This window comes from Epargyreus clarus, unplaced genomic scaffold (genome assembly GCF_041222505.1).
Source record: "Epargyreus clarus isolate Ecla_fem2 unplaced genomic scaffold, WU_Ecla_fem_2.2 ptg000018l, whole genome shotgun sequence".
Lineage (NCBI taxonomy): Eukaryota > Metazoa > Arthropoda > Insecta > Lepidoptera > Hesperiidae > Epargyreus > Epargyreus clarus.
In genome coordinates this window covers 6,905,436-6,930,217 of record NW_027332226.1, presented here as the reverse complement: position 1 = coordinate 6,930,217, position 24,782 = coordinate 6,905,436, and the positions used below count along the sequence as shown (strand labels likewise).

General features: G+C 34.6%; 3 protein-coding genes across 5 annotated transcripts in view; 1 reads left to right on the top strand and 2 right to left on the bottom strand.

Annotated features, from left to right (window-relative positions):
• The window catches only part of stumps (DBB domain-containing protein stumps), a 29,463-nt gene extending 17,051 nt beyond the window's left edge, over positions 1-12,412 (bottom strand). Inside the window, exon 1 of the mRNA XM_073083214.1 lies at positions 12,152-12,412. Within this exon, the coding sequence (XP_072939315.1) occupies positions 12,152-12,155 (4 nt within the window). The 5' untranslated portion in view covers positions 12,156-12,412. The remainder of the gene's footprint in view (positions 1-12,151) is intronic.
• On the bottom strand, positions 6,784-7,908 carry LOC140749593 (uncharacterized). Its single transcript, XM_073082699.1, has 2 exons — positions 7,010-7,908; positions 6,784-6,894 (listed from the first exon to the last, which is right to left on the bottom strand). Exons 1-2 carry the CDS (start codon positions 7,889-7,891, stop codon positions 6,784-6,786), a joined length of 993 nt encoding a protein of 330 aa, XP_072938800.1. The 5' UTR covers positions 7,892-7,908.
• Positions 12,413-15,663: 3,251 nt separating the features above from the next.
• Positions 15,664-18,518, top strand: jdp (DnaJ domain-containing protein). Of its 3 annotated transcripts, none has more exons than XM_073082660.1 (4): positions 15,664-15,863; positions 16,330-16,463; positions 16,791-16,892; positions 17,179-18,518. In XM_073082660.1, exons 2-4 carry the CDS (start codon positions 16,377-16,379, stop codon positions 17,500-17,502), a joined length of 513 nt encoding a protein of 170 aa, XP_072938761.1. In that variant the 5' UTR covers positions 15,664-15,863; positions 16,330-16,376; the 3' UTR covers positions 17,503-18,518. The 3 variants fall into 3 exon arrangements, with proteins under 3 accessions (XP_072938761.1, XP_072938760.1, XP_072938759.1); XM_073082659.1 differs by having other exon boundaries at positions 16,252-16,463; XM_073082658.1 differs by lacking the exon at positions 15,664-15,863 and having other exon boundaries at positions 15,891-16,463.
• The last annotated feature ends 6,264 nt before the right edge of the window (positions 18,519-24,782 follow it).

Here is a 24,782-nt window from a genome sequence, read left to right as displayed (position 1 = left end):
GACACAGAAATATAATAATTTAAAAATACTGAAACATTATTTTATTAAAGTCTTTTGATTTACAGTAACCTATGTGTGTAGGTATATTAAAAAAATATCTGTGTTTCATGAATTAATAAATAATTGGGATCCGCTTCGCTTCTAAATCTATAGCTATGATTAATATTAACCCTAAATCTTTTATATAAGTAAGTATTTTTATTTTAAAGTTTTATTTATACTCCAATACTGTTTGGTTAAGTAACTCGTACCCTAGAATAACTAATTGGTTATTGCACATGGACGTTTCCTTCTCACTGTAACAACCAGATGGCATGCTTCCCTTCATTAGGTCGTGACGCGCCTTCAGTCTTCAAGGTTTTATAACACGGTAGTAGAGGCACGATTATTTTTGCATAACAACAATTTTTCTCTGTATTTTTAAACGACTGCGGAAGGTTTTCAGACGCATGTAGGTACCTATATCTCATTCTTTGGCAAGTACCCTCCAGCCTAACTGTCATGACACATGACTGATTTTAACATAGTACCTATTACATGTCGTTGAATTTGTAGCATAAGCTATAACTTTAAGCTGTCGGTTTTTTTTATAATAATTATTAAGTAGTTATGTTAGGAATGTAATTAACTAACGTTCCAGTAACAGGTTCAACGTAAAATAACTGAACATTACAAGTCCCTACAACCTGTGGATGTTTAGCCAAGTTCCAATTGTACTGGCCTTCTGAGTAGGTATTTAAGTGTTCCAAATACCTTTTTTTTTGTTTACGAGGAGGAAACCTTCAAAAGGTACCCGACGACGTGGGAGCGACGCCGGGTTATGTGGGATTTTTACCGTCCGTGGCCGTCCTCAACGCTTGTTGGAGAACTCCGGCATCTCCGAGTTCCGAGGGAACACAACCGGAGTCCTCCAAGCGCGATGGCCCGATCGGGCTCTGCCCTGGGGGAGCACTTTTGGCTCCTCCCACACTACCTGGTGTTTACGACGGTATGCGACCACACATACCGTCGTCCTTCCCGGAGTTGCTTGCTGGACGGTTCGAGCTCCCACTCTTGCCGCCTGCAACCCCGGAAGCCCCCTTTTAGTCGCCTGTTACGACAGGCAGGGGATACCTTAGCCCTATTCTATTCCCGAGACTACAGAGACAAAGTGTTCCATATATCTAAGTAAACTTGCATTACCATACTCCAAACTACCAACACATTCAAACAATGCTACTATAAAAATAGTGGTTTTAGAGTGGTCAAATCACAAAGAGTTTAATCTTTTTTATACTGCTACATAATTATGTACCTGTACCTATATAGCGACCTGTTCCTCCATTACCTTAGGACTACTCGTATTTAATTAAAGTTAGGTGCATTTAAATATTCAAGTGATATGAATTGGTAATATGAATACTGCAGAATTTAGCAGTAAACACACTGCAACTTATCGGACGGTTTAGAAATGCCCTGATTTGGGAGTGGGAGTAAAAAAATACACCAGATGTTGTCCCGACAGTGTTTACTTACACGCTTTAAAACAAAGCTAACTCTGTGCTTCTATACAGAGTTGTGTTCTTCATTGTTCACGATTATATCGAGCAGGAATTTCAGAATTTTGCTTTTACTCATGCATGCCCAGTAATATTTAGTAGATTTGCAATATAGTTCGCACCAAAATGCTAGTCCGCTCTGAAGTTGCGAGCAAGTGTAGTCATACAATTTGCTATGGCGACGCGATTCATTTCTATATTCAGAGCGGACTAGCAGTTTTACGCGGACTATACTTAAGGTTCTATGTAGTTATGGGTCGAGATTTGCAAGACAGCAAAATGAATAAGGTACTTCGACTAATTGGGAAAATTTGAGCCGTAGTACCGTATCAAATAACGCTATGATTATCAACCCGATATAGAGAATAATACCGTCACCGCAGGAAAATAGAACAAAATGTAAATAAAACAAACTTGTGGATCCTTTGAATTAAGATAATAATAAAAAAAACCCTTGTAAATCCATTGTCCTTCCAAAGATCGACAAAGGACCAAAATGGAGCAAAGTAATGAAACATAGATACGTCCTACCTACATATTTCCTTCAATACATACAAGATAGCATTACAATACGACATGGAGCAAATAATTAATTAGTTCGATCTTGATTAATTCTTGTGGGTAAAATCTACGTAACAAGCATTTGTCGTCAGTTCTCAAAGTTGATAAATTTGTTTGTATGAACAAAAAACTAAGTAATTAGAGCAGATTAGATAATTACTTATGCCATTTGTTAACCGACTTCTTCTATAATCTGACGCGTTCCTAAGACTACGTAGATTATAATTACATTCCTCTGTAGGTACTTTGTGTTAAATACCTACCTACCTAGGCACTACTATTAATAATGATTAAATAAATATAAGTAGGTGCTTTCACATAAATTAAGAACCCATATTTTTGACATTTGCAAATAAAATCTATTATAGGTCGATATAATAGGTATACAGATGACGTGGTCATCTAAAATTTGTAGTAGGAATGTACCTTCTTACATAAGAACATGTAATACATTTCGATAAATAGCGTTAATATTTCAATTTGGTTAGAAGTGTTTGTACTAGTGAGATTAATTTGAACGCAACTGATTTATAAATAAAAATTCGCATGTTTGGAGTTCAAAACCCGCTGCGTATTTATGGAATGCTCACAGAGTTTATTTTACACAGTGACTACATACTGTACATATCTGAAGGTGGATGCAGTGTTTAGAATGCGCTTTACATAAATGATAATCTCTCATTACTCATAGCAATCTCGGCCACTCAATGCATGTAAATGTGAGAAGACTATTTGTCAACTCTATCAAAATATTGCAAGATTTAATTTTGAGACGATTTCAACACATAACTTAGTAGATTTTATTTTATTTGCTCGGCAATAAATAATTTGGGTGCGTTCTATCTTGGGTCTGTTATAAATGATTGTTTATATGGAGAATGATTACTAAATTCGATTCGATTAATCTCCACTATTTGAAAAGCCCAAATTCTACCTAAAAGGCTAAAACTGTGGAAAATCGTAACTTATCTACTTTTATTAAAATATGTACCTATCTACTTACATACTCAATTTAATAATAAAATAAAATTATGGCCTCGTCATATCATACTAATATTGGCTACCTATTCAGCAGCGGCTCTGTTAGCCATTCTATAAAATTTTACTTATTACCTACCTATAAAATAATATTTGAAGCATCCAATTCATGACCTCAAAATATGAGAAGTAGTTAAATATCTTATCTAAGGTACGCCACAGATTCTTTGCTACCAGCTTCAGCTAGGTCTATATGTAGCTGGTTTCAGATGCCCATGGATGGCGGTGAGCATTTACCATCAGGTGAATTGTAAAAAATATACTTTCCGAAGCATTGATAGTCATAAATAAGTACCACTGGAAATCATTTAACAGGAAAATCTAGATCTCTTCACTTTTTTACGTGACACAACACCAAAAATGATCAGATACTTCTTTCATATCCTAAATATCTACTCATCCCTAGCGTCTAGTAATCGATGCTTGTATGTAAATGCGGAGAGATGATTAATAGTATGAGGCTATCAAAAATATTACAAGACTTTTTAGCGCACGTGGGTTTCAAGATATTTTTATATTAAGTGTAGAAGATGACGTATTTAGGACACAGGTTCGTAATTTGCAGATCCATTGTTTCTGTGCCAATACGAAACACTCCAAACAATTTACATTAAACAGAGTTCATTTCCGAGTCATATTTCCAGAATAGTGTATGAAATATTGCAGTTATTACATACAGACTAAAGCACCAATGTACTTACTATAGTATACTACGCATTCATTTGTGATATTACATAGGTACGTATATACATAATATAATACTACCCTATGTAGCTACCTACCTATATACCTATTATGTATCTATAGCTAGGTCTCGTAGATAGCTTAAGAATTTTTATGTCACTGTATTCAAACCTAATTAATTAAACATACTCCCCTTGGTAATGTCAAGAAGAGTTCTAGAAGTAGAACGTAACTGAAAAGGCTTTACGTAGCAGTTACCTAGCGTTAGCTCTAAGAACAAATGTTCTACCTAATCACCTTAGCTAATCACACTTAGGACATCCACGGGAATAGTAGGAGTGGAGCTATTCTAGACTGATACAACGTCACCCTATCTATCTAAAGGCTTATTTACTTACTAGGTAGATAAATATTTAGTTTTCAAGCCCAAAAAAATTACAGTGATGTAAATAGAGAGCCAACAAATCAAATCAAGTATCTGTATGCAGTGCACAAAGCGCGTACATTCAATATGTTGATTATGGGTCAACTTGTAAAGATGGGCATTATGTCCAGCGCGTAGTCCGCCGTGGCTTAGATACAATTGGCTACTTCCGTTTGTGTCGAATTAATTCACTGTACACGGCTCGCTACTTACACATCCGCGATGTCTCCGCCTAGGCTTCGAGATTAGCTACTTAAGCTTAATTGTAATGACAATATTGTACAGTATAATAAAACACTTTGGTCGCATAACAAAACAAAATAATTACATGCGGATTTATCACCAAGAAAGATGTGTATCTTGTATCTACCAATTAAACAATTAGGGTTGTGTAAGAATAAAGGTGTAAGATGTAAGTAGTGTAATATTTAGTTACATTAATTGGTTACTTTTTTCGATGGAATATTTTGGAAATGTAACAAAGACGAAGCATTCCAACTCACGGTAGCAACGCATCTGTGGCCAACTCTCTTATCTGGGCCTGATTACGACACAAAGACTACATACAAGCTCGTTAGCTACTTTAGCTGAAGCAAAAGTATGCTAAAGCTAAAGTATACGTAAGTATATTGTTAAAAAACTTAAATTCGCGTCGGTTTAGAGGTAGGTCTTAAACCTTAAATATTTTTTATATATCCTTCTACGAGTACATGATAGCTTACCAGTTTATATTATAAGTAGATAAATGTGAATATTCTTGACATAAAAAGGCACAGCAGTAAAAACGTTAAAGTAAGTACCTACACATAACTTTTAAATACTTTAAGAAGAAGAAAGTAATCAAGAGCAAAAATTTTCCGCTTCAACTTTTGAAGAAAATTAATTTCTTATAGAAATATTTCCGTTAAGTTATTCATTTTTCAAGTTAAGCGGGCAGATTGACGAAAATATTTTATTGAGTTACGTACATTTATATTTCATAAACATAACATCAGAACTAGTTTATTTCCAGTTGCGACGTGACTTAGGTACCTACTATGTTATTAAAAAAACATAGGTATGCGACATATTTCATTTTTATTTCCCTAATATTTTATAGTATTTATATATTTTTAAATTACCTGCCACACCTATAGATTTTTTCGTTAATACGCTTCTACACATATCATCTTCCTTCCTGATGTCGCGGGCTGGACGCTCTGAACTTCTACATTCACCACCCATAACTCTGGAAGCCCCCTTTTACTCTCCTCTTACGACAGACAGAAGATGCTCTTTTCTGGTCCCGAGACTATAGGGACAATGACTTCACGTATATAGCGGTCATACTATTTATGATTAGCTACTGATGTGCATAATCTGCAACCAATCTACATCAAATCGGCAAAAAAGAAAACTAAGCTTATTTAATAATCCAAATGATAACATATTTTTATCACGCTCCAATAGTAAAAAGGGGTTTTAAAATATCTCGTAAGGATTTTTATACCCACTCATGTAATGGCGGATCCATTTACATAGATGTGATCTGACTCCTAAAGTAGCGTCGATATCTGGCTCCGAGTCAAAATGGTGGCTGCATTAGCCTACAATTAGCGATATCAAACCTTCTTTTCCGTTTACATTAAACTGAAAAGCAAGTTGTTGGATTACAATAGCCTTAATCATTGTCCTAAATTCGAAGCTCATCGGCTTCCTGCTTATTAGAGATATACCAGATGATTATGCAGTCTTTACATATGCTTTGCATCATCGAGTTAGAGAGCCGGAACTGAAGACAATAACAAAACACAAACTCTATGTAGAGTTGGACCTATAAAGGGTGAGTTTTAAAACGAAAAATATACCTATTATGAAATTTAACAATTCTGACTTCATGTAATCCACTTTTCAATTTTATCTTACATCGTTATTATAATGATAGTCATTTTGTGGTTATTTATAAGTACAGTATACACTGAGCCACAGTCAGGTCAACTGCATGCAATAAAGGCAGAGAATGTATGCATGCATTACGCATTAAGCTCACCTATTGTGACAGTTTAAGGTATTCCAAGAAAATGGAATAAATAAATAATAGATTTTTTATATAAGGTAGAAATAGCAAAACCTCAGCTCAGTGAATCCTCAGCCGGACTCCATATAGGTATGTACATAGGTCCTTTCATCAGAACACAAGAACTACATCACGCTAGAAAGTAGAAATACTGATTTTATCACCTGTAAAACGACTATCACCAACTTTTTTGTATACAACCAATCCAATAATTAAATTTGTTAGTGATTTTATCGTGACAAATAGTACTTTTATTGGATAATAATAAGGTTATATACAATATTTGAAACAATAAAATTAAATACTAATTAAACAAAAAAAAAAAAACAAATTATATACTAATAGAAACTTATTTACAAAATGTACATATATACAAAAACGAAATACAAAAATATAAAAACATAAAAACTACCATAAAAAATGATCACCATCGCTGTCCTTGGGCAAGGTACCCAAGATGCTGGCATTTCCTCTTTGAATTGCTATAGCAATTCGTTGAGCGAAATGCGTGCCAGCTCCTGGATCTCCAGAGACGTCGACCAATCGTGTTGACAGTTGTTTATACAACTGCCAAGCATCCGGGCCCCATGGACCTAAAGTTTCAACACCAAACGCCACAAATATGTAGTTATTACACAAACTAACATATTTATGACGCTTGGCGTTTTCAGCAGCAGTAGCCGCCGCCCCCGCGCCAGATGATGATGCCTGGAGGTGAGAAGGAGCCAGTGTGTCGACACACGTAGCGTCCCACACCAACATCCTTCCCCCCTTCCACGGTATTAACGTCATACCGTCAGGCCGCTTGCCATCGTCACGTGCGAGACCATTCGGCTCTAAACAAGCCGGCACATTGACGGTGACAAAAGCCCGACGAATGACGTCATTGATGGTGGCGTGGCGCGATAAGCGACCAGCACTGCGTTGACAAGAAAGTCCATGGTGTCCAAATACATCGACGTCTGCACCGCAATGACAGCGATGGTGCTCAACTGTCTTTACACCCAGACGCAAACGAGTACAAACTGATAGAGTTAGATTGTCTAAAAGTGTACCTATATTTCCCGAAGGATATGCCTGTAGCCAAAACCCCGACTCCCGCTCTGCTACTGCAAGGAGACGAGCCCTCTCTGCAATATCATGTGCAGAATCAAGAAGCTGATGTCGCACAAGTATGCAGAGGGGTTCGTCCCAAAATTTTTGTAAATTTAAATGTACCGGAAATTTTAGATTTGGTCCAGCCTGTAACCAAGCATCTTTAGCTTCATCCATAAAAGTAATCTGAGGTTCCTCAAAAATTTTAGACAATATATCCGAAATTAAATTTTGTGTTTTATGGACTGAAGATAAAAATGCTGGTAGCGCAACACTCGAAATTTTACGTATACCCAAGCCTCCATGCCTAACGGGTAATGAAGCCTGGGTCCAAGCGCGTTCATTCATATGACAATTTAGAACAGACGAAAGAGTTTTCATGATGATGTCATCCAATTTTAAACAAAGTTCATTAAATTTCCAAAGGGGTGTACTTCTCAAAAGATATGTAAATTTAGGGACAAATAAACAAAATCGAATAATGAAAAGAGCCATGTGTGAATTAATTTTAAGTAAACGATCTGAAGTTTTATTAAAATTATGAATATTGTTTTCGATAAAAGATGGAATTGATTCTGGGAATATCGGTGAGCCCAGGAGGTGTAAAGAATGTTTATCTGAAATTTTGATATTAGGAGCCAAAGTTTTAAATCGTTCAATAATACTATTTTTTTCATTTACATTTTTGGAATTTGATACAAAAAGTTCACATTTTGAAAAATTTACTTCAAGACCAATATTGCTAAATTTATCCATAATTTCCTGAAAATCTGTAAAAACTGTTTCTGTGTCACCTCCTAGAGAGCCGTCATCCAAATACCACACGTTAAATTTTGAATTTAAATTTGATACAATGGGATGAATAGCCAAACTGAAAATTGCTGGACCAAGTGGATCACCTTGCTGGCAACCTACAGATGAATTTAATAAATGATGTTTGTATACTAACTTTGATGGAGTACCATAACACTGCCAAAGAAAAGGATAAATAGATGGAGTAACTTGTTTTACTTGATCCAGCAAGGTGATCCTGTCAACCGAATTAAAAGCGTTTTTTATATCCAACTTCAAAAACACGTCTCCTCTCTCTTTCATTAATAAAGTTATAGCTGCGTGGACTGCAGCCTCACATCCACCCTGGCTTCCAAAACCTAACTGGACAGGGGATAACTTTTCAGATATATCAGGTTTAATAACATTGCAGCATATTTTGGAAGCCAGGCGACGCAAGGTGCAACCCACAGCTATTGGTCTGATACCACCGTCCTTTTTTTTTAATGCACATATATTTGCGCCATAAAGAATGTGGGTTACATCGGAGGTAACCTTACCAGCTAACATTATGTTTATTAGCTGCGTTATACTATTTAACAGTAACTGACCTGCATCTCCAACATGACCGCCTACAAATCTTTTAGATGTTGTGGTGTTAAGCCATCAAGGCCACCTGCGGAACCATTTTTGAAACACATTACAGCAGCTAATACCTGTTTTGGTGTAATTTGTAGTGGATCATCTTCAATATTAAGAAATTCAGGGGAGCCGTGAATTGAAGCTGGTGGATGTTTTTCCAAAAGGGCCGAAAGAGTAGCAGGGGAATCGGGAGCAATAACATCATTAGAAAAAAGGATAGTAGCAGCTCCTTTTAAATCTCCATCAGTTACTTTTTGTTCAACTTTTTTAAAAATATTACTGTTCTTGTGGGAAGTTTTGGATTTAATTACGATGTCATTGTATTTTATTAAACTGGTGCAATTAGTTTTTATTATTTGTGTGAGTGAACTGCGACTATCCTTTTTTGCATGTAAAACAACATATGGAAATGTCAATAAATGTTCCCAGCTTTGTAAGTCGTTTTTATTTACTACATCTTTTATTATTGTATTAAGGGTGGTTGCAACAGTGACCCGTGAACCTCTAGGAATGCGCTTAACGACTGGTATTGAACCTTTGAGGCGCCCGAGAGTTTTAACGAAATCACTGGAAGCTTCAGTCTGTGTGATTTCTGTGGATTCGACGTGTTCGACATTTTTATGAGCTTTCCCAAAATGTATCCTTAAGCCCCGATTACCTTTGAAGTAGCGTGGCTGAGAACATAACTGACATTTCAATAAGTTTCCACATTGTGAGTTATTATATTGGCTACAGGTGTTTGCGTCTGACGAAGACGAAATAGAAATATTTTGCATATAAAAAAGACTTAATTATAATATACAAAATACAATAAATATATGTAAAATAGCACCTTTTAAATTAATTCATACTAAATTAAATCATATTTATAACTAAAATAAATTATTTATCGGACAAAACTTCAACAACAAAGTTGCTTAGTAACGATTACATAATATTACAACTGATTGGCAGGATGACGGAGAAGTGTAGCTATTGGTTTTCAAGATGTATTTTATACTTTGTTGATTGGCTAGTTAACAGACAAGAATCTCTGCTATTGGTTTCCAAGAAACATTGTTGCTTGGTAACAAGTGGCGTCCAAAGGCGTCCTTAGCTACGTTTTGACAGGTTGCTTTGTTATTAATATTTTTACAATTTTATTTTTCACTAGAACCGAGCACGTCCTGATTCTACCCACAACTGTGTGGATGACTCACTGGTTGTTAAAATGAATGAAGACCTTTTTAGGGCTTAAAACACGATAAAACACATTAAATTATTTTAATCAATGTAGACTTGACAACACAGTACAACGGCCCATGACATCCATGTGATTTTTATAAGAATATACTTACTTAGTATGTGATATATTTGTTCTATTTTGTAATAGATTCATATTGATTTTCCAGCTAAAGCCGGTTACTTCGCATTGAGTAATGACGCATACAGTTTTGGAGAGGACTGAATGGGACTGTAATGAATATAAATGAAACATTCATTCCCAGAAAACGAAATTACGAGAAAAAGAAAATATTTTGCAAATAAAATTTGTGAAACGGTGATTTTGTAAATATTCTGTAATTTTATTGATTGAATCTGATCTCAGATTATCAAAACGCGACGAAACAAAACAGCGATTTATTCACAATACAGGTCTGTGGATTTATTTCACGGCAAAGGTATTAAAAACTTATAAATAAATAATATTTGGAGGACTAACTTAGGACTTGTCATGTGCGCAAGTAAATTATTATGATACATACTTCAAACTGTCCCACTGCCGGGCGCAGGCTCCTCTCAGAGTGAAAAGGGTTAAGCCATAAACCACCACGCTGGTTAAGTGCGGATTAATAGACTTCACATACAGTTTAGAAATTATTTTTTAAAGATCTCAGTATTCACGTAAGTTTCCTTACGATGTTTTCCTTAACCGTTAAAACATGTGATAATGAATTTCTAAGAGGCATATAACTTCAAAATTTTCGAACTACCTGAACATGATATGAACTTTGGACTCCCGGAGTTAGCAGCCCAAATTATTATAGAAGTACAGTACAAATTATTATAGAAGTAAAATCACTCGTCAACACTTCAAATTTACAATTCAAACAGGTTACGGTCAAGAATAACAGACTGATTGCCAAGTTGGATGATTCTGTTCTTAATTAAGCAAACAGTAAACAAAGAATAATAAAGTTCTAATTGATGCATTGTTTAACGGAACGGGGCCGGTACAGCGTTTGGCACGCACACCTAACAGTACCTCCTTCTGTTCAATGTCACTCATACATACACACTGGGTTAATGTGATACAATAGATAGTCCCTTAAGATAATAGGACAAACAAAGAAGTATATACTTACGTACTGTCTTAAAAAACCTTTTAATTATTTTCATTCACTCTGAAAAACATTATCCGTCTACCTACAGCATAAATAAGTTTTCGTTTTTCTTTTGGCAACAAAGTTCAGAAATAGAAAGAATTAAACAATTAGATTGATTGGAAAATTCAAATAACATTGTAGAGTTCCGAATCACAAAAAGGTGAAAAGTAAGAAAACAAATGAAACTGCTGTCATTCGTCTTATATCGGGAAGTTTGTTTATTGGCAGCACATGTAGCTAAGAATTTGTTTATATAAAATGTGTAGTCCATGAACATTGTACCTACATTTAACCTTGCGTGTTTACCTGACGTAAACATATCCAATAAAATCTCATATGAAATTCAAAACCGTCCGATTTAAAACCCTTACAAATATTTTTTCTTAAATTCTTGCAGATGTTTGTTTGTTTGTTCAAGACTTCAATGGAAGTTAATCAGATAATTACTACATTATTCAGGTACCCATAATGTACAATCTGATAAAGTCTATGTAAATTATAAATGCAGTGCTTGAATGATAATTGTATTTTATAGCTTATTTGCAATCAGTCCAAATAATATATGTAAATAATTAATGAACAGATAGGTATCTCCAGCTTTAGGTGCCTACCTCCTATCGTTATGCTGTTAACGGTTTAACTCTACTTTGCCCACAAATGCAAATAAAATCACTGCTAATTTGACACGATTTTTAATGTAATGAACGAGTGTGCTGAAAATTATAACGATAATTAACATAGTATTTGATAAAAAAAAGCGATGAGTCTGAATAATATTTGGGCTTCAAATTCAGCTACAGAAGTAATGGTACCTGCGTTAGATCGTCGTCGAAACGTGTATCTACATAAATAAAATAAAAATCTTGACAAAAAATTAAAGGTTGAACAAACTTTCGGTAGGACACGGGACGAATAGAAAATGTGGGAACGAGGCTCCGAGCATTGTTGTTAAGCATTCATATGCCACTCCACTCACCCATTGCCGGGACATCCGCCGCTACTTCCGCTGCCAAAGATGGTGGATCTTTGAACGGCTAGTTCGTTGACAGCGATCGCCGATGTCCCCGATAGCGAACCATAACAACGGCACCACAATAAACGTCGAATTACAAATGAGCGAGTAAGTTACAACATGGGCGCGGAAAAATCACGCGTAAGGTAGCCATCTACATTATTAATTTCCAGAGGCGAGCACACAGCCGATGTGGCCGGTGAGCTCCGTAAACTTGCGTTTAGCGCGTCTTCAGTAGCTATTTTTGATGCAAAAGCGCGTTGGGAGTTGAGACGCCAATGTCTAGAGCATGCATGGAATATGCAATGTCGTCAGCCTTGATGTTTATATCGAGTGTTCAAGTTTCCGCGGCTTTGTGATTTTTATGTTAGTTCCCATGTTTTTAGTCCAAGGTACTCGTTATATCAATCTAATATGAAAAAGGTAGAATAAAAATAATCACATGCATATAAAATATAAAAAAATAAGTTTTAGGTATCTTTTATTACAACCAACCAGCGACGTTAAGCTTTCTCTACAAACATATCTTCGATAACTCCAATTCGAGTAATGTTTCGCAAGATTGCTCGGATGGATAATTGTTTATATGCCTACATAAACACCAAATTCATGCTGAAGTTTTCTGTCGCGACTCCATCTGAGTGTAACTGTGATTTTTGAAGAACTCAAATATAGTTTTAGTAAGTAGGTAGGTTGTTTACGCACATAATGGCGTCTTTAATTTCTTTATTTTATTAATTACCTTCAGGTAATATTTAAAATAAAGATACAGATACATATACTAAGTAGGTATACAATACGGTAAGTTGATTACCTATACTAAGAAAATAAATCTAAAATAAGGCATATAAAATCATGGATTGCTGACGGATCAAAACTTTCACTGCGCAGGGATTTTTCAGTATGAAAGATAAATTATACTTATAATTAGATTTCTTAACTATATAATACTATCAATCTAATTAACTTATTAAACATTTCAACGTATTTGACGTACATAAATGATCCAAATAATATTATTCTTGAAATATAATTAAGTACTTCAGCAATACAAAGGTAGACACCAATTCTATTACCGAAGTTAATTAACTGGTTTGGTTCAGTAGGTATTGACTTGAACGAAAACAATATAACATTACCATTACGAGAGCATTTATTATCTTAAGTTAATACATTCTTATTCAATGTGCGTAGGTCGTCTTGTTTTTGTGGCCCGTTTATATTGAGTGTAACGTTAAATAAATTCTACACGAGAAACCTTTGTTATATGCTTATTTAACAGATTATTATTGAAGGTAGGCATGTGAACTGAATGATTAAATAAAATATACTTAACGTACGATTGCCCCCTATGTAAACATGTACCTATAACCGATTTTTTATTTAGGTATTTTTATTATTTGTTATCGTAGCAACTATAGAAGTATATGCATTATAAAAATTTGAAAAGGGAAAAACGCGACACTAATTTATTTTGAAGACCCTTTATGTTTAGTACCTATTTGTTGTTAAAGCGGCTACTTTTATACCTACATGGGTATTCTGTGAAAATTTCACCTGTGTAACTATTACGGTTCCAGAGGTGATAGACGGACAGACAGCGGAGCCTCAGTGATGGGTTCCGTTTTAAACCTTTAGGACGGAACACTAAAAAAATACATTACTTACTTTAAAAAAAGTCACATTACTTTAAAATTTACCTCAAATTATGCTTAATTCTGAGTTCTAAAGATTTTTGAACTAAGACTCTTTTCTTGTACAGTACTATTTTAATTTAAGCTTCAGTGTATATTTTCGATTAATAAATAAGGTCGCTCGAAGTACGTACTGATACTGACTATCCATGTAACCTGGGTGTAAGTCTTGTAAGAGCCAATAAAATGTTCTATAGGATCTGTTTAACAATTATCATTCCAAACACAACCCTATACACAAATTGCCCTAAAGACTAACCTTAATGACCGAGTTCTACGCACTTAGGCTCCGTACTAGATACTCCAGGACTCAATGCCAGGACTGTTTAAGTTATAAAAACCATTATTATAATAGTAATTAAGTATGAAATCTCTTTGAAGATATTACAGAATAAAAGTTTTTAAATAAGAGCTACGAGTGAGTTAAGTTAGGTGTGACGATCGTTGTTGTTGATTTATGTCATCTACAAACTTGACTTAACAGGCTAACAGATAGCTTTTTATAATATAGGAGTAACAGACGAGCATGTAGTCCACCTGATGGTAACTCCCGCCCCACCTTCAAAAAGCTGATAATTCACTACGAAAAAAGGAAATACACATTAGAGACATCTATTCGACCCGTGCGAAGCGCGGGCGGGTTACTAGTACTTCAATAAAATTGTCTACTTATAAAAATAATGTTAATATTTATAATGTTTTTCCATTACTTATGAAAAACCTAAAAAAAACATTTTTATTTTATTATTCTATTGGATTTTAAACAAATGTAACAATTTCACAGAGACTTAAACTCTATACCTAGGTACATGTAAAATATTTAAGTTTAAATTAAATTGTATTCACGTAGAATTAGCGAAACCGCGAAAGGAAACTGGTTGTCAATATTAGTCATACCTCATACCTCAATACTTATATACCTAGTTTAAAAAAATATGCTGTGTTATAATAATACGATTTATTTTGTTAATAAAATGAGGTGAAATATGAACTTAAAATATAGTCATCATAATGAAATAGTGGAATACCCCGGTCGCCGTTAAATGTAATTCCCAAATTCCTACTATGGACGTTACACGTTATGGACATGGTAATATCTACAGAATGTTGCTAACTCTACATTTTTATTTTCTACTACGACTTTTATGTATATTTACTTTTATGAAAATTAGTTTCAATTTTTTAAATTATTAGATTCTTAATATTTTTACCCTTAGTGTGTGAATAATTGATTTAGTCTATATTGAACCATATTATTACATTAACTGTATCCCGGACCGGTTAAAAATATATCTTTTATCCGATAAAATGTATGTTTTATACAGTTTTGTTACGTATTTTTCGATTGCCTCATGGAAATCACACCAGTGATTTAGAAGATTATATTTTTAGCGACTCTTAGCGACTTTTACTTACGTGTTTCCTATATTTTCTGGTACAATATTGACTAATCAGCTACATAACACGGTCACAGAAGCGTACGAAGTACCAATACCAAAATTTTAATAACAAAATCGTAATTATCGTAAATTAAAATAACAAAATTGTAATATATAATCAACATATACACCAAGCTCAAATCATTGTGGCCTTGGTTTGTCCCTTAATAAATCCCCATTACAAGACGTTTTAACATGATAGCTTTGCCTACAAATCGTTCTTTAAATAAGATGTTGGACATTTTATACTTGTCTTTAAGTAAAGTATTTTAAAGGCAGTACTGACAACACTGAACATATTGATTTTTAGAGTAGTAACCATAACCAACCGCATCTGCGCATGAATTCATTCATTCATCTGTGTTAGTGTATTCACTGTATTCCCTAACACTGTGTGAACTCGTAGATAAGTGGAAAACAAAATTTTGTGTACATTGATTTATAGACAAATGAAATGCAACTACTGACAGAACAAAATCCGCAATGTACTCAAAAATATAGGAAGGTACAATTACGTCTGTAATTGTTTGCACAATAGTAGAGGTAAGTAGAGCTTTACAAAATACATTTTGACGTTTGCTTGTGTGAATTATCAATAACCACTGTCAGGGATTGTAACTGTAGTAGTTTGTAGCGTAGTGTGCATTCAGCTGTTCCTCTGATGTGTTGTAAACTCTATGAAGATTGGATTTAAATTAAATGAATGTTGTTGTTGTGAGTTGTGAATGTGTTCACTTTTTATTGTTATTGAGCGTGTGTAGTCGTGGCGATTAGACGAGTGTAGTAGTACAGAACTGTACACACTACAGTGTACAAGTGTACACATCGTGGCAGGTAGCTTTTGCTTTTAGAATTAGAGCAAGTTTGCAAAAAGCTATGTACGCGGTTTTCGATCTTCTGCCCTTGCTATAAGAGTGTCAAGTTTCTACAGCCCATGAACGTGAAAGGAAGGCTGTTCACACAAAGGCAAGAGATCTACCACTACATAGTAAAGTACTGTTTTATTCAGCATCCGCAGCAGTATCTACTGGGAAATTGTGAGGGAGGGTCGTGAAAATGACCGGGGTAGATGAGATCCTGAATTATCAAAGAAACCCTGACGAAGATTACTACGGATTGCTGGGCTGTGACGAGTCCTCTACCGTGAGTGTTATTGTTTATTATCAAACATTAGATAAGCGAAATTTAAACTTTGTAAAATTTATTGATTGCGCTGATTTGCTCATTGACCTTATTTTGTGTCGGGGCTGAGCGGTGACCTACATACTATCCTAGTGTTAGTGGACAAGCAAAAGAACTACAAGTGTGCTAGGTACCTACGGGGGAAAATTGATTTTTAAATTGGATTGACTCACTGTGCTCACTCATTAACTTGCGGGATTCCCATTTGATTAGTTTTGAGCGTTGTTAACGAAATACTAGTGACGCGATTTTTCTTACGACTTTTAAAGCTTTTTTGTTTCTTTACAGGCTGAGCAGATCATTGCCGAATATAAGATCCTTGCTCTTCAACACCATCCTGATAAGAATGATGGTGATAAGGATGCTGAAGCAAAATTTCAAAAACTGAAGGTGACTTTAAATTTATCTGACTATTGTTATTAAACATAAAGTTTAATAAATTAAACATAAAGTTTAATAAAACCTATATTGTTATTAAACATAAAGTTTAATAACAATATAGGTTTTATTTATATTCAAGGTTTTGCAATGATTAAATATAAATTGATAGATAACTTGTTAATATTAATGAACCAACACAATCAACGGAGCCTAATTGTAATTATTCATGATTCATGTTTTTTATAAATATGAAACTTATATAATATTTTTCTTATGTATACTTTTCTTGCATTAGGAAGCAAAGGAGACTCTCTGTGATCCAGCTAAGAGAGCTCTCTATGACAAGTGGAGGCAGAGTGGCATCTCCATGGGGTACAAGCAGTGGCTCGGCATGAAGGATCACGTCCAGCAGTCTATGCACTGGTCCAAGCCCAACACTAAGGACCGCATGCTGGAGGAAGAAGGAGGTCGCTCCTCGGGCCCTTCCAGCCTGGGCCCTAGCAATGCTGCTGCTCGGCGTGCCTCCGAGGGTGGAGCTGCTCTGTGGGGACGCTGGGGTGCTGGCAACCAGGAGCCACCCTCCGAGGTCATCTCCAAATTCCGTAACTATGAGATCTAAACTCGAGTTACACAACCATTATGATTGTTATACTTATTTTGTTATTTTACATTAAGAGATTACTTGTGCCCTAATCTCTTATGATTTTTTTTTAATATTTTACACTTTGTTAATTTATTGTACTTAAGTTTTGGTCACAAATTTAATTTGTGTATAATATATTTTTAAATTACCTCAGCATATTTATATTATCAGTGTTTTATCGATGTTAATAAATAAGTAGAGTAAGTGGAATTTTGATGTTAAATTAAAAATATTAAAGGCACAATATTCATCAGGTCAGCTCAGAAAGAATGTTACTCGGAATCTTAAATCTCAGTGTTTTATGTGTTTAATGTTTGAATGTTTCATCATATCTCGATGTTAGAATCCCCAATTTAGAAATAAATGTTAGTGTTTAACACTCGCGTAGCCTACGCCCTTAGCTTTAAGCTCTGCACATTCCTGATACAACTTGTGAGTCTGATTATAACATTTCCGCTTTAGAACAATATGTAAGAATCTATAAGAATCTCTATTATATTTTGATGAATTGTATTTTTGACCCTATTTTACTATGTATCTTTACTTAATTATACTTAATCATATTTCTTAATATTCTTAACCCACTACTGATGAGGATTGCGAATAATTGAAGTTGTGAGAAACATACAGGGTATAGCTGAGAGAAGGAATGGGAATTATTTTGATTTTATCTTTGGTATTTTCTATTGCATTTATTTTCACTTCTAACTAATTGCATCTTTCCTATACAATTACTGTTGTGGTGTTTTCCCCAAGTTTTCCCTAATTGTTAGATATAATTAGACTTGAATATCTATGTGTTAAATGTTTTAATCAGTATTTTACTCTATTTCAGATGTTTAATTATATAAATTTTAATGTTATTGGTATTTAAAGTAGTGAAATACGTACTTATAATATTTTATGCAAATGGAATCTTTAATAGAACCATACCAAATGATAATTTTTGATGTATCAATGTCTTAGAACAATAAAGTTTATTGTGTGTATCATTGTGTTTTTTATTTGGAAGTTTATAAAACATCTGTATTTCCTAAATTGGTTAATGAATAATATACTGTATTACTTCTACTTAGGGTACAAAGTTTTGATATTGTTGTGTGAATAATAAAGCTAAGATATCTTAGTTATGAAATTCGACTGTGACATGTGAAATTACTAAGTATAATCACGTTAGAAAACCTTTGCCATACATCTGGAAGTTTTGTAAGATATGGCTAAAAGTACAAAACACTACAGACTGTATCACTGTATCATTCTGATAGAAATAGAAACCAATAAAATATGAAATACAGTGACCCTCGTCAATTAAACCAACTTGGGCCTTTCTGCATATATCAAAACAACGCCGACCCTAGAGCCCTTATGATTAGGGTAGATAGAATGTATTTCAGCGATCTTTTGTAGATTATTTCAATTCAGATAATATTGTAATTCATTTCGGTCATATGCAAGTCACATGATAAATGATTAATTACCAAATTAAAAATCAACTTAGATGAGTCTGTGACAAGCTTCGCAAGGTCTCCTTTTCCAATTATTTCAGAAGAGGATATATTATTATTAGTCTCTACTAATAATAATATATCCTCTTCTGAAATAATTGGAAAAGGCTTTTTCAATTCTAGATGCTTAAGGCACTCTTGCCTTAAGCATCTAGAATTGAAAAAGCTCGGAATCCAATTACTGTCAACGAATTATTATGAGACCTGTTGGATTGTATTGTTGATAAGGTATATTAAAATGTTTACCAATTAAAAATCGTTGCTTTTTATTTAATAATAAAATAAATAAATTAAGGCATATAATATAAGACATTACGAGCTTAACTAAGTAATGTAGTGTCAAAATCGTGTTATAAATACATTTCTATCATATAATATTAAAAAGTAATAGTATGAAACAATAAGTGTAACAAAAAAAAGTTTATAAAAAACATTTATTTAGTTCGCCTCTCATACATGCTTAAAAATGATTAAACTTCAATTATTCCGTTTTCGTCACTTTCTTCTACTTCACTTATTTTTAAGACAGGAGATGCATTAAAACAACTATCACCATTGCACTGTGAACACGCTGAAGTGCAGTATAAGCCACTTTGTCGACATCCGCAAGCATAACCACATCCTTTTTTACAATTACAAAAGTAAATTATCTGGAGCTGGCGATTGTTTCATCAGTATTGGTTCAAGTTTATCAGAAACGTACCTCCAACCCCAATTTTCAACAGAAATATTATTACCTAACCATATCTGCACTTGTAAATATACTCTTTTCAAATGTTCAAACGCTGCATCAGACGTGGGTGGTAGAGATGCCAATTGAACACCCGTTTTTTTGGCTGTGCCCTTTAGAAAAGAATTAAACCTCAATATATTCAAATCTTTAACTTTTTTGGGAGCACTGTATAATTCCAAAATACATGCAACGCCAGCTTCAAAAATTCTGTCAGGATCTGCATCAATATTTTTAAATACTTCAGCAGCGCCATGTAAATTCTTGCATTTTTCGAAATTTTTAGCGAACTTGTTTTTGCCTCTATTGAAAAAAGCAGACGTTGTATCGCAACCAGTGAAAGCGTGTACGAAAAGAATATGCTCTTTACATTTCGGTAATGTATTTTCTAAGCTTTTTGATGAAAAAAAATTCTGTACAACATTTCATGGTGATGAATTACCTACTGAAACGCAGAGATCTTTTGTTTTTAAACAAATACTTTACAAAGCAATATTTTTTTTGATATTGTAATGTTTTTATTTAACAAAAATGTATCGAAACGTCTTGACAAAATAATTATTAAATTGAAAAATATGCACAGCAGAAAGAACACAACAATACCGAAACACGTTTTTCAATCGACTAACCGTACCGAGCAGCTGCCGCTGCCCTTCCCCTTCACCTTTTTTCTACCTGCTCCTTGCTTTTACGGCCCTTTTTGACTATCTGGTATCTATGAAAGATGTTTTCTAAAATGTATTTTACTTAAATTATGAATATTTTATAAAAATATTTTGATTTAAAATGGAAAAATTGACAATTTCTTGAAATTAGTGTCAAATTAAGAAAAAGAAAAAAGCAACAAAAAAAATTGGTAAACTTTTTAGTAATTTATGTATAAAACATAATGCAGAAGGTCTCACATTAATACATTGACAGTAATTGGAGTTCGAGGTCAAACTCCCCAAGCACTCTACTATATAAGAAAATTTCGGATTTTCGATGGCCTATTTTCAAAGGGCAGCAAATTCAATACTTAATGGCATAACACAATTTAGTGCCTTTTGCCACTTAGTGCCTAGAAATATCACTTCCCACAGCGTTCCCCTGGGCCAGCGCTATATCAAAGTTAATTAATTATTAAAGTACATTATCAGTATCACAAAATGAAATAGTTATTATTTTTCTCATTAAATATATGCCCTTTATACTAAGTAAACTAAAGAGAACTCATTAAACTCATACGTATGTTTGTGACATATAAGTCGTCCTTGCTCTTGAAATTAGAATGGATTGCAGGTACACATACCTATGTAAAGTCACGGAGTAGACTTTCTTGTCAGCCGTATCTCATCGTAATGACGTGTGTTCGATTTAAGTTTTATTTATGTTATTTCGTAAATGTATAAATTCCAAGACTTTCGATTGTAAAGGAGGTGCCTTTCTACTTACCTATATTTTCACACCATGTACTGGAAATATTCCCTGTTTATGTAGACGCGAGTGGCACGACACAATCGTATAAACAAATAATGGCACTCGAGCCAAAAATGTCGCACTTTCTTTAGTAGCATCATTCAAAGGAAATATTCGATTTTGTAAACAAATACCCGTGAACAAAGAAATATTTAAGCGGATACCTACATTCCATGGATGCGTTTTCGTTTAACAATTCTTAACATTATTTACTGGAAAAACAATTGACGGACATTCTGTTGAAATATTAATGCTTAGTTCCTTTATATGTAAAAGTGTTTCTATGCATAAATCTTCCTAAATTTCATAAATTTGATGAAAAGGTCTTTAAAATACATTATCCATTGTTAATGTAATATTCTCTAGTAATTACTTATCCCCTTTGTCCTCCTCCTGGAGACGGTAGATCTTCTTCGTACACTTGAAGAGGACTGGAGTTAATTACAACACCCTTTTTTTGTTTTCGAGGGGGAAACCTTTGATAGGTACCCGGTGCCGTGGGAGCGGACAGAGTTATGTGGGATTCTTACCGCACTAAAACCCTCGGCGCTGCGTAGAGGGCTTCGGGATCTCCAAAGGAACGCAACCGGAGTCCTCTTAGCGCGTTGCCCCGTCGGGGTCCGCCCAGGTGAGCTTGCCGCTCGCCACACCGTCTGGTGCGTACGACGGTATGCGACCACGCCGACCACCCATATCGCCGTCCTTCCTGGGGCCGCTGGCCGGGTGGTTCGAGCTCCCACTCTTGCCGCCCGCAACCCCGGAAGCCCCCTTTTAGTCGCCTCTTACGACAGGCAGGGGATACCGTAGCCCTATTCTGGTTCCAAAACTACAGGGTCTAATTAAAACACCCTACAAATAAATAGGTGGAGGTAAATCTATGTACTAGTGCCTAACCAATGTCGTAGCATATAAGCACTATGCCATAAAACGTTATTTGTATATCAATAACAGTTAGGACTTAGCACCTAAAATGTTAATTTTATATAATCTTATTTATGTAATGAATTAGATCTAGCAAGTCAATGCTGGCCAAGGGAAGATCCGCCATGGTGGTCATGTCGTATTTTAATGTGTAGTCGTTATGGTGATATGGTCAATACGCGAAGCCGGCGTTGGCTTGGAGGATTCCTCGCAATGGATGTTTACATCCCAGCTCCGGTTTCATTACATCGTTAGCCGGCGACACCGAGCCGACCATCAGTTTGTTGCCAACTCTTGACTGATGTGAAAGTGAGATAAGTGAATTAATAGTCAATTAAGGAATATTAATTACTTGGTATAATCATTAATTAAAAAGACGTCTTTTTATGGTAGGTAGCCAATATAACTACAAAAGGACTATTGTTAACCATATTTAATTCTATTGACTTAAATTCTCTAAATTTCTTTAGTGAGATCTGATATTTTTATATTATGCTATCTATTTTTTTCGATAAATTTAGGTATATACTGCAACAATTTTAAAAGATTTTTAATACATCAGTTAATTGCCCAAAGTGTAGTAGTAAAACTTTTAACTTAAATAACGCAACGAGCTCAATTCTTTATATACGTATTGTTAACTAGAGTAAGAGGATTAATTATTTAGTAAATTTTTAGAGGAAATATTATTTATTAGTGATCAATGCTCATACTTTCAATATTGGTTAATGGTGGTGTAAAAAAACATTTTAACTCAAAACATGTTTAACCAGTTAATTGTATCATCAAAATATTGTTCTCACAAGTCATAGTCGTATTTAAATTTGGAAAAAGAACTTCAATTTTTAACGTCGTTACTTAAAAAAAAGTTTAAATAAAACTTAACATAAATGTAGTGTGTACATTGTATTAAATTCATCATTACTTGGAATACGTTGGTCAGGTTTGTGGTATAGGGAATTTCCCTGAATCTAGAGTTCATTGTTGCCATTCGATACCGGTGGCCATATGATTAACCTTTCAACAAAGAGCCATTATCCGCCATTGCTGCAACTCAACACCTGAGGTTGTATCAAGGTAAGTCACAGATTATAATAATATAACGGCTCCGGAAAGCAGATATTTTAAATTCTTTGACGGTCATTTCGTAAAATTATTTAGACAGAAGGGAATTTAACATTATTGTTTGTCGAACATTTATTTTGAATTTAATAAATTTATTTTATATCACGGCGTGCGTAAATTGACGTTTTACGCACGCTTCGCGTGCGCAAAACCCCCATTTCCGACCCCGTAATATAAAATTTTATACAACACGCGGACGAAAAATGTTTTTCTGACTCGTGTGATTGCAGTCCTCGCCTGCGGCTCGGCCTGCAAACTCACACTTGTCAGAAAAAAATTTTTCGTCCTCGTATTGTAATGTACTATTTAAATCCACCAATTTTTTAATTAAAATTAATGTCAGCTTATATAAACTTTATTATAAATGTACAGCTAAAAAAGGTGGGAAATAAAATAATTAACGAAGCGTTATGAACATAACAATGAAAATACGACCTGGAAACTGGAACATGGAAACTGTTATTAATATTATATTCAACGAGGCTACCAATAGTTTGAGGGTAGGTACTACGAAAATATCATATCTTTAGTAGGAATAAATTGTGTTGCAATAAGGGTCGCGTTTCGACCATACTTGGTGGTTAGCGAATAACAGAGTTTTCGTAATTTCCTTTCTGCTAGACCTTGCTTTTAAGATTTTAGGGGTGCTCTGTACCTACAAAGTACGCTATAAATAATAAGGGCTGTGTGATGAAGAACTGGTGCTAAAGCTACGAAAACATGAAGTCACATAAACAGAAGACAGAAAACTGAAGAAATTTGAGTGTTTCAAAGCAAACACAGTAGTGTGCAATGCTAAGTTACACCATGCATGTACTTACTTTGTTTGTTCTGAAGTGGTCAAACTATCTACAGCGACGGTAGCGAGATTGTATGGGCGATCATCGAGCGTTGGGGTAATGTATAAACAACAGGAATGTTATGTACAGTATACCGATAATTCTATATGTAACGTTTTTGTTGTCTTATATTGCTCTCCTCTCTCCGAACGAAGACATTATTTAAACCAATTGTTTTATGTTTTATATATGACTTAGAGCGTCTGCCAGAACTGACCCGTATGTGCGCTCTGGACGCCCGAAACCCGCCGCGTGCGAGCGCCCTGGTACTGCTAATACTATTATCAAAACACACATGAGCGTGTACACGCGGCAGTTCTAGCGGACACCCTTATACTTTAGACTTTTAAGATCCGTTTTCCCCGGCGTCTCGTGTAACCTGACAAGCCAGATATTTTATATACGATACGCATTACTTCAATGACCATAAATCTTAAATAAATCCGGTTATAATTTCATTCCATTCAAAGTCATACAATATATATTACAGTATGGATTTAAAGATTTATTTCTCTTTTATTTTTCAATTTACTGGATTACTTCTTTTCAAAGTTTTGAATTATAAGTAGCATTATTCTATAGGTCGACAAATTCGGTCGTGACTTTGACATAGGCTTGCAAAAGTTTTATCAGATTATCGTGGGTCCACTGTATTTGTTAAGTTTTCAAATAATTAAG

What these genes read in the sequence shown, in the direction of transcription:
- jdp (XM_073082660.1), top strand. Translation starts at nt 16,377, where the DNA reads ATGACCGGGGTAGATGAGATCCTGAATTATCAAAGAAACCCTGACGAA. An exon ending in GCTGTGACGAGTCCTCTACC is followed by an intron (nt 16,464 to 16,790) that starts GTGAGTGTTATT and finishes GTTTCTTTACAG; the next exon opens with GCTGAGCAGATCATTGCCGA. An exon ending in CAAAATTTCAAAAACTGAAG is followed by an intron (nt 16,893 to 17,178) that starts GTGACTTTAAAT and finishes TTCTTGCATTAG; the next exon opens with GAAGCAAAGGAGACTCTCTG.
- LOC140749593 (XM_073082699.1), bottom strand. Translation starts at nt 7,891, where the DNA reads ATGGCTCTTTTCATTATTCGATTTTGTTTATTTGTCCCTAAATTTACA. An exon ending in TGGCTCCTTCTCACCTCCAG is followed by an intron (nt 6,895 to 7,009) that starts GCATCATCATCT and finishes TTGAAACTTTAG; the next exon opens with GTCCATGGGGCCCGGATGCT.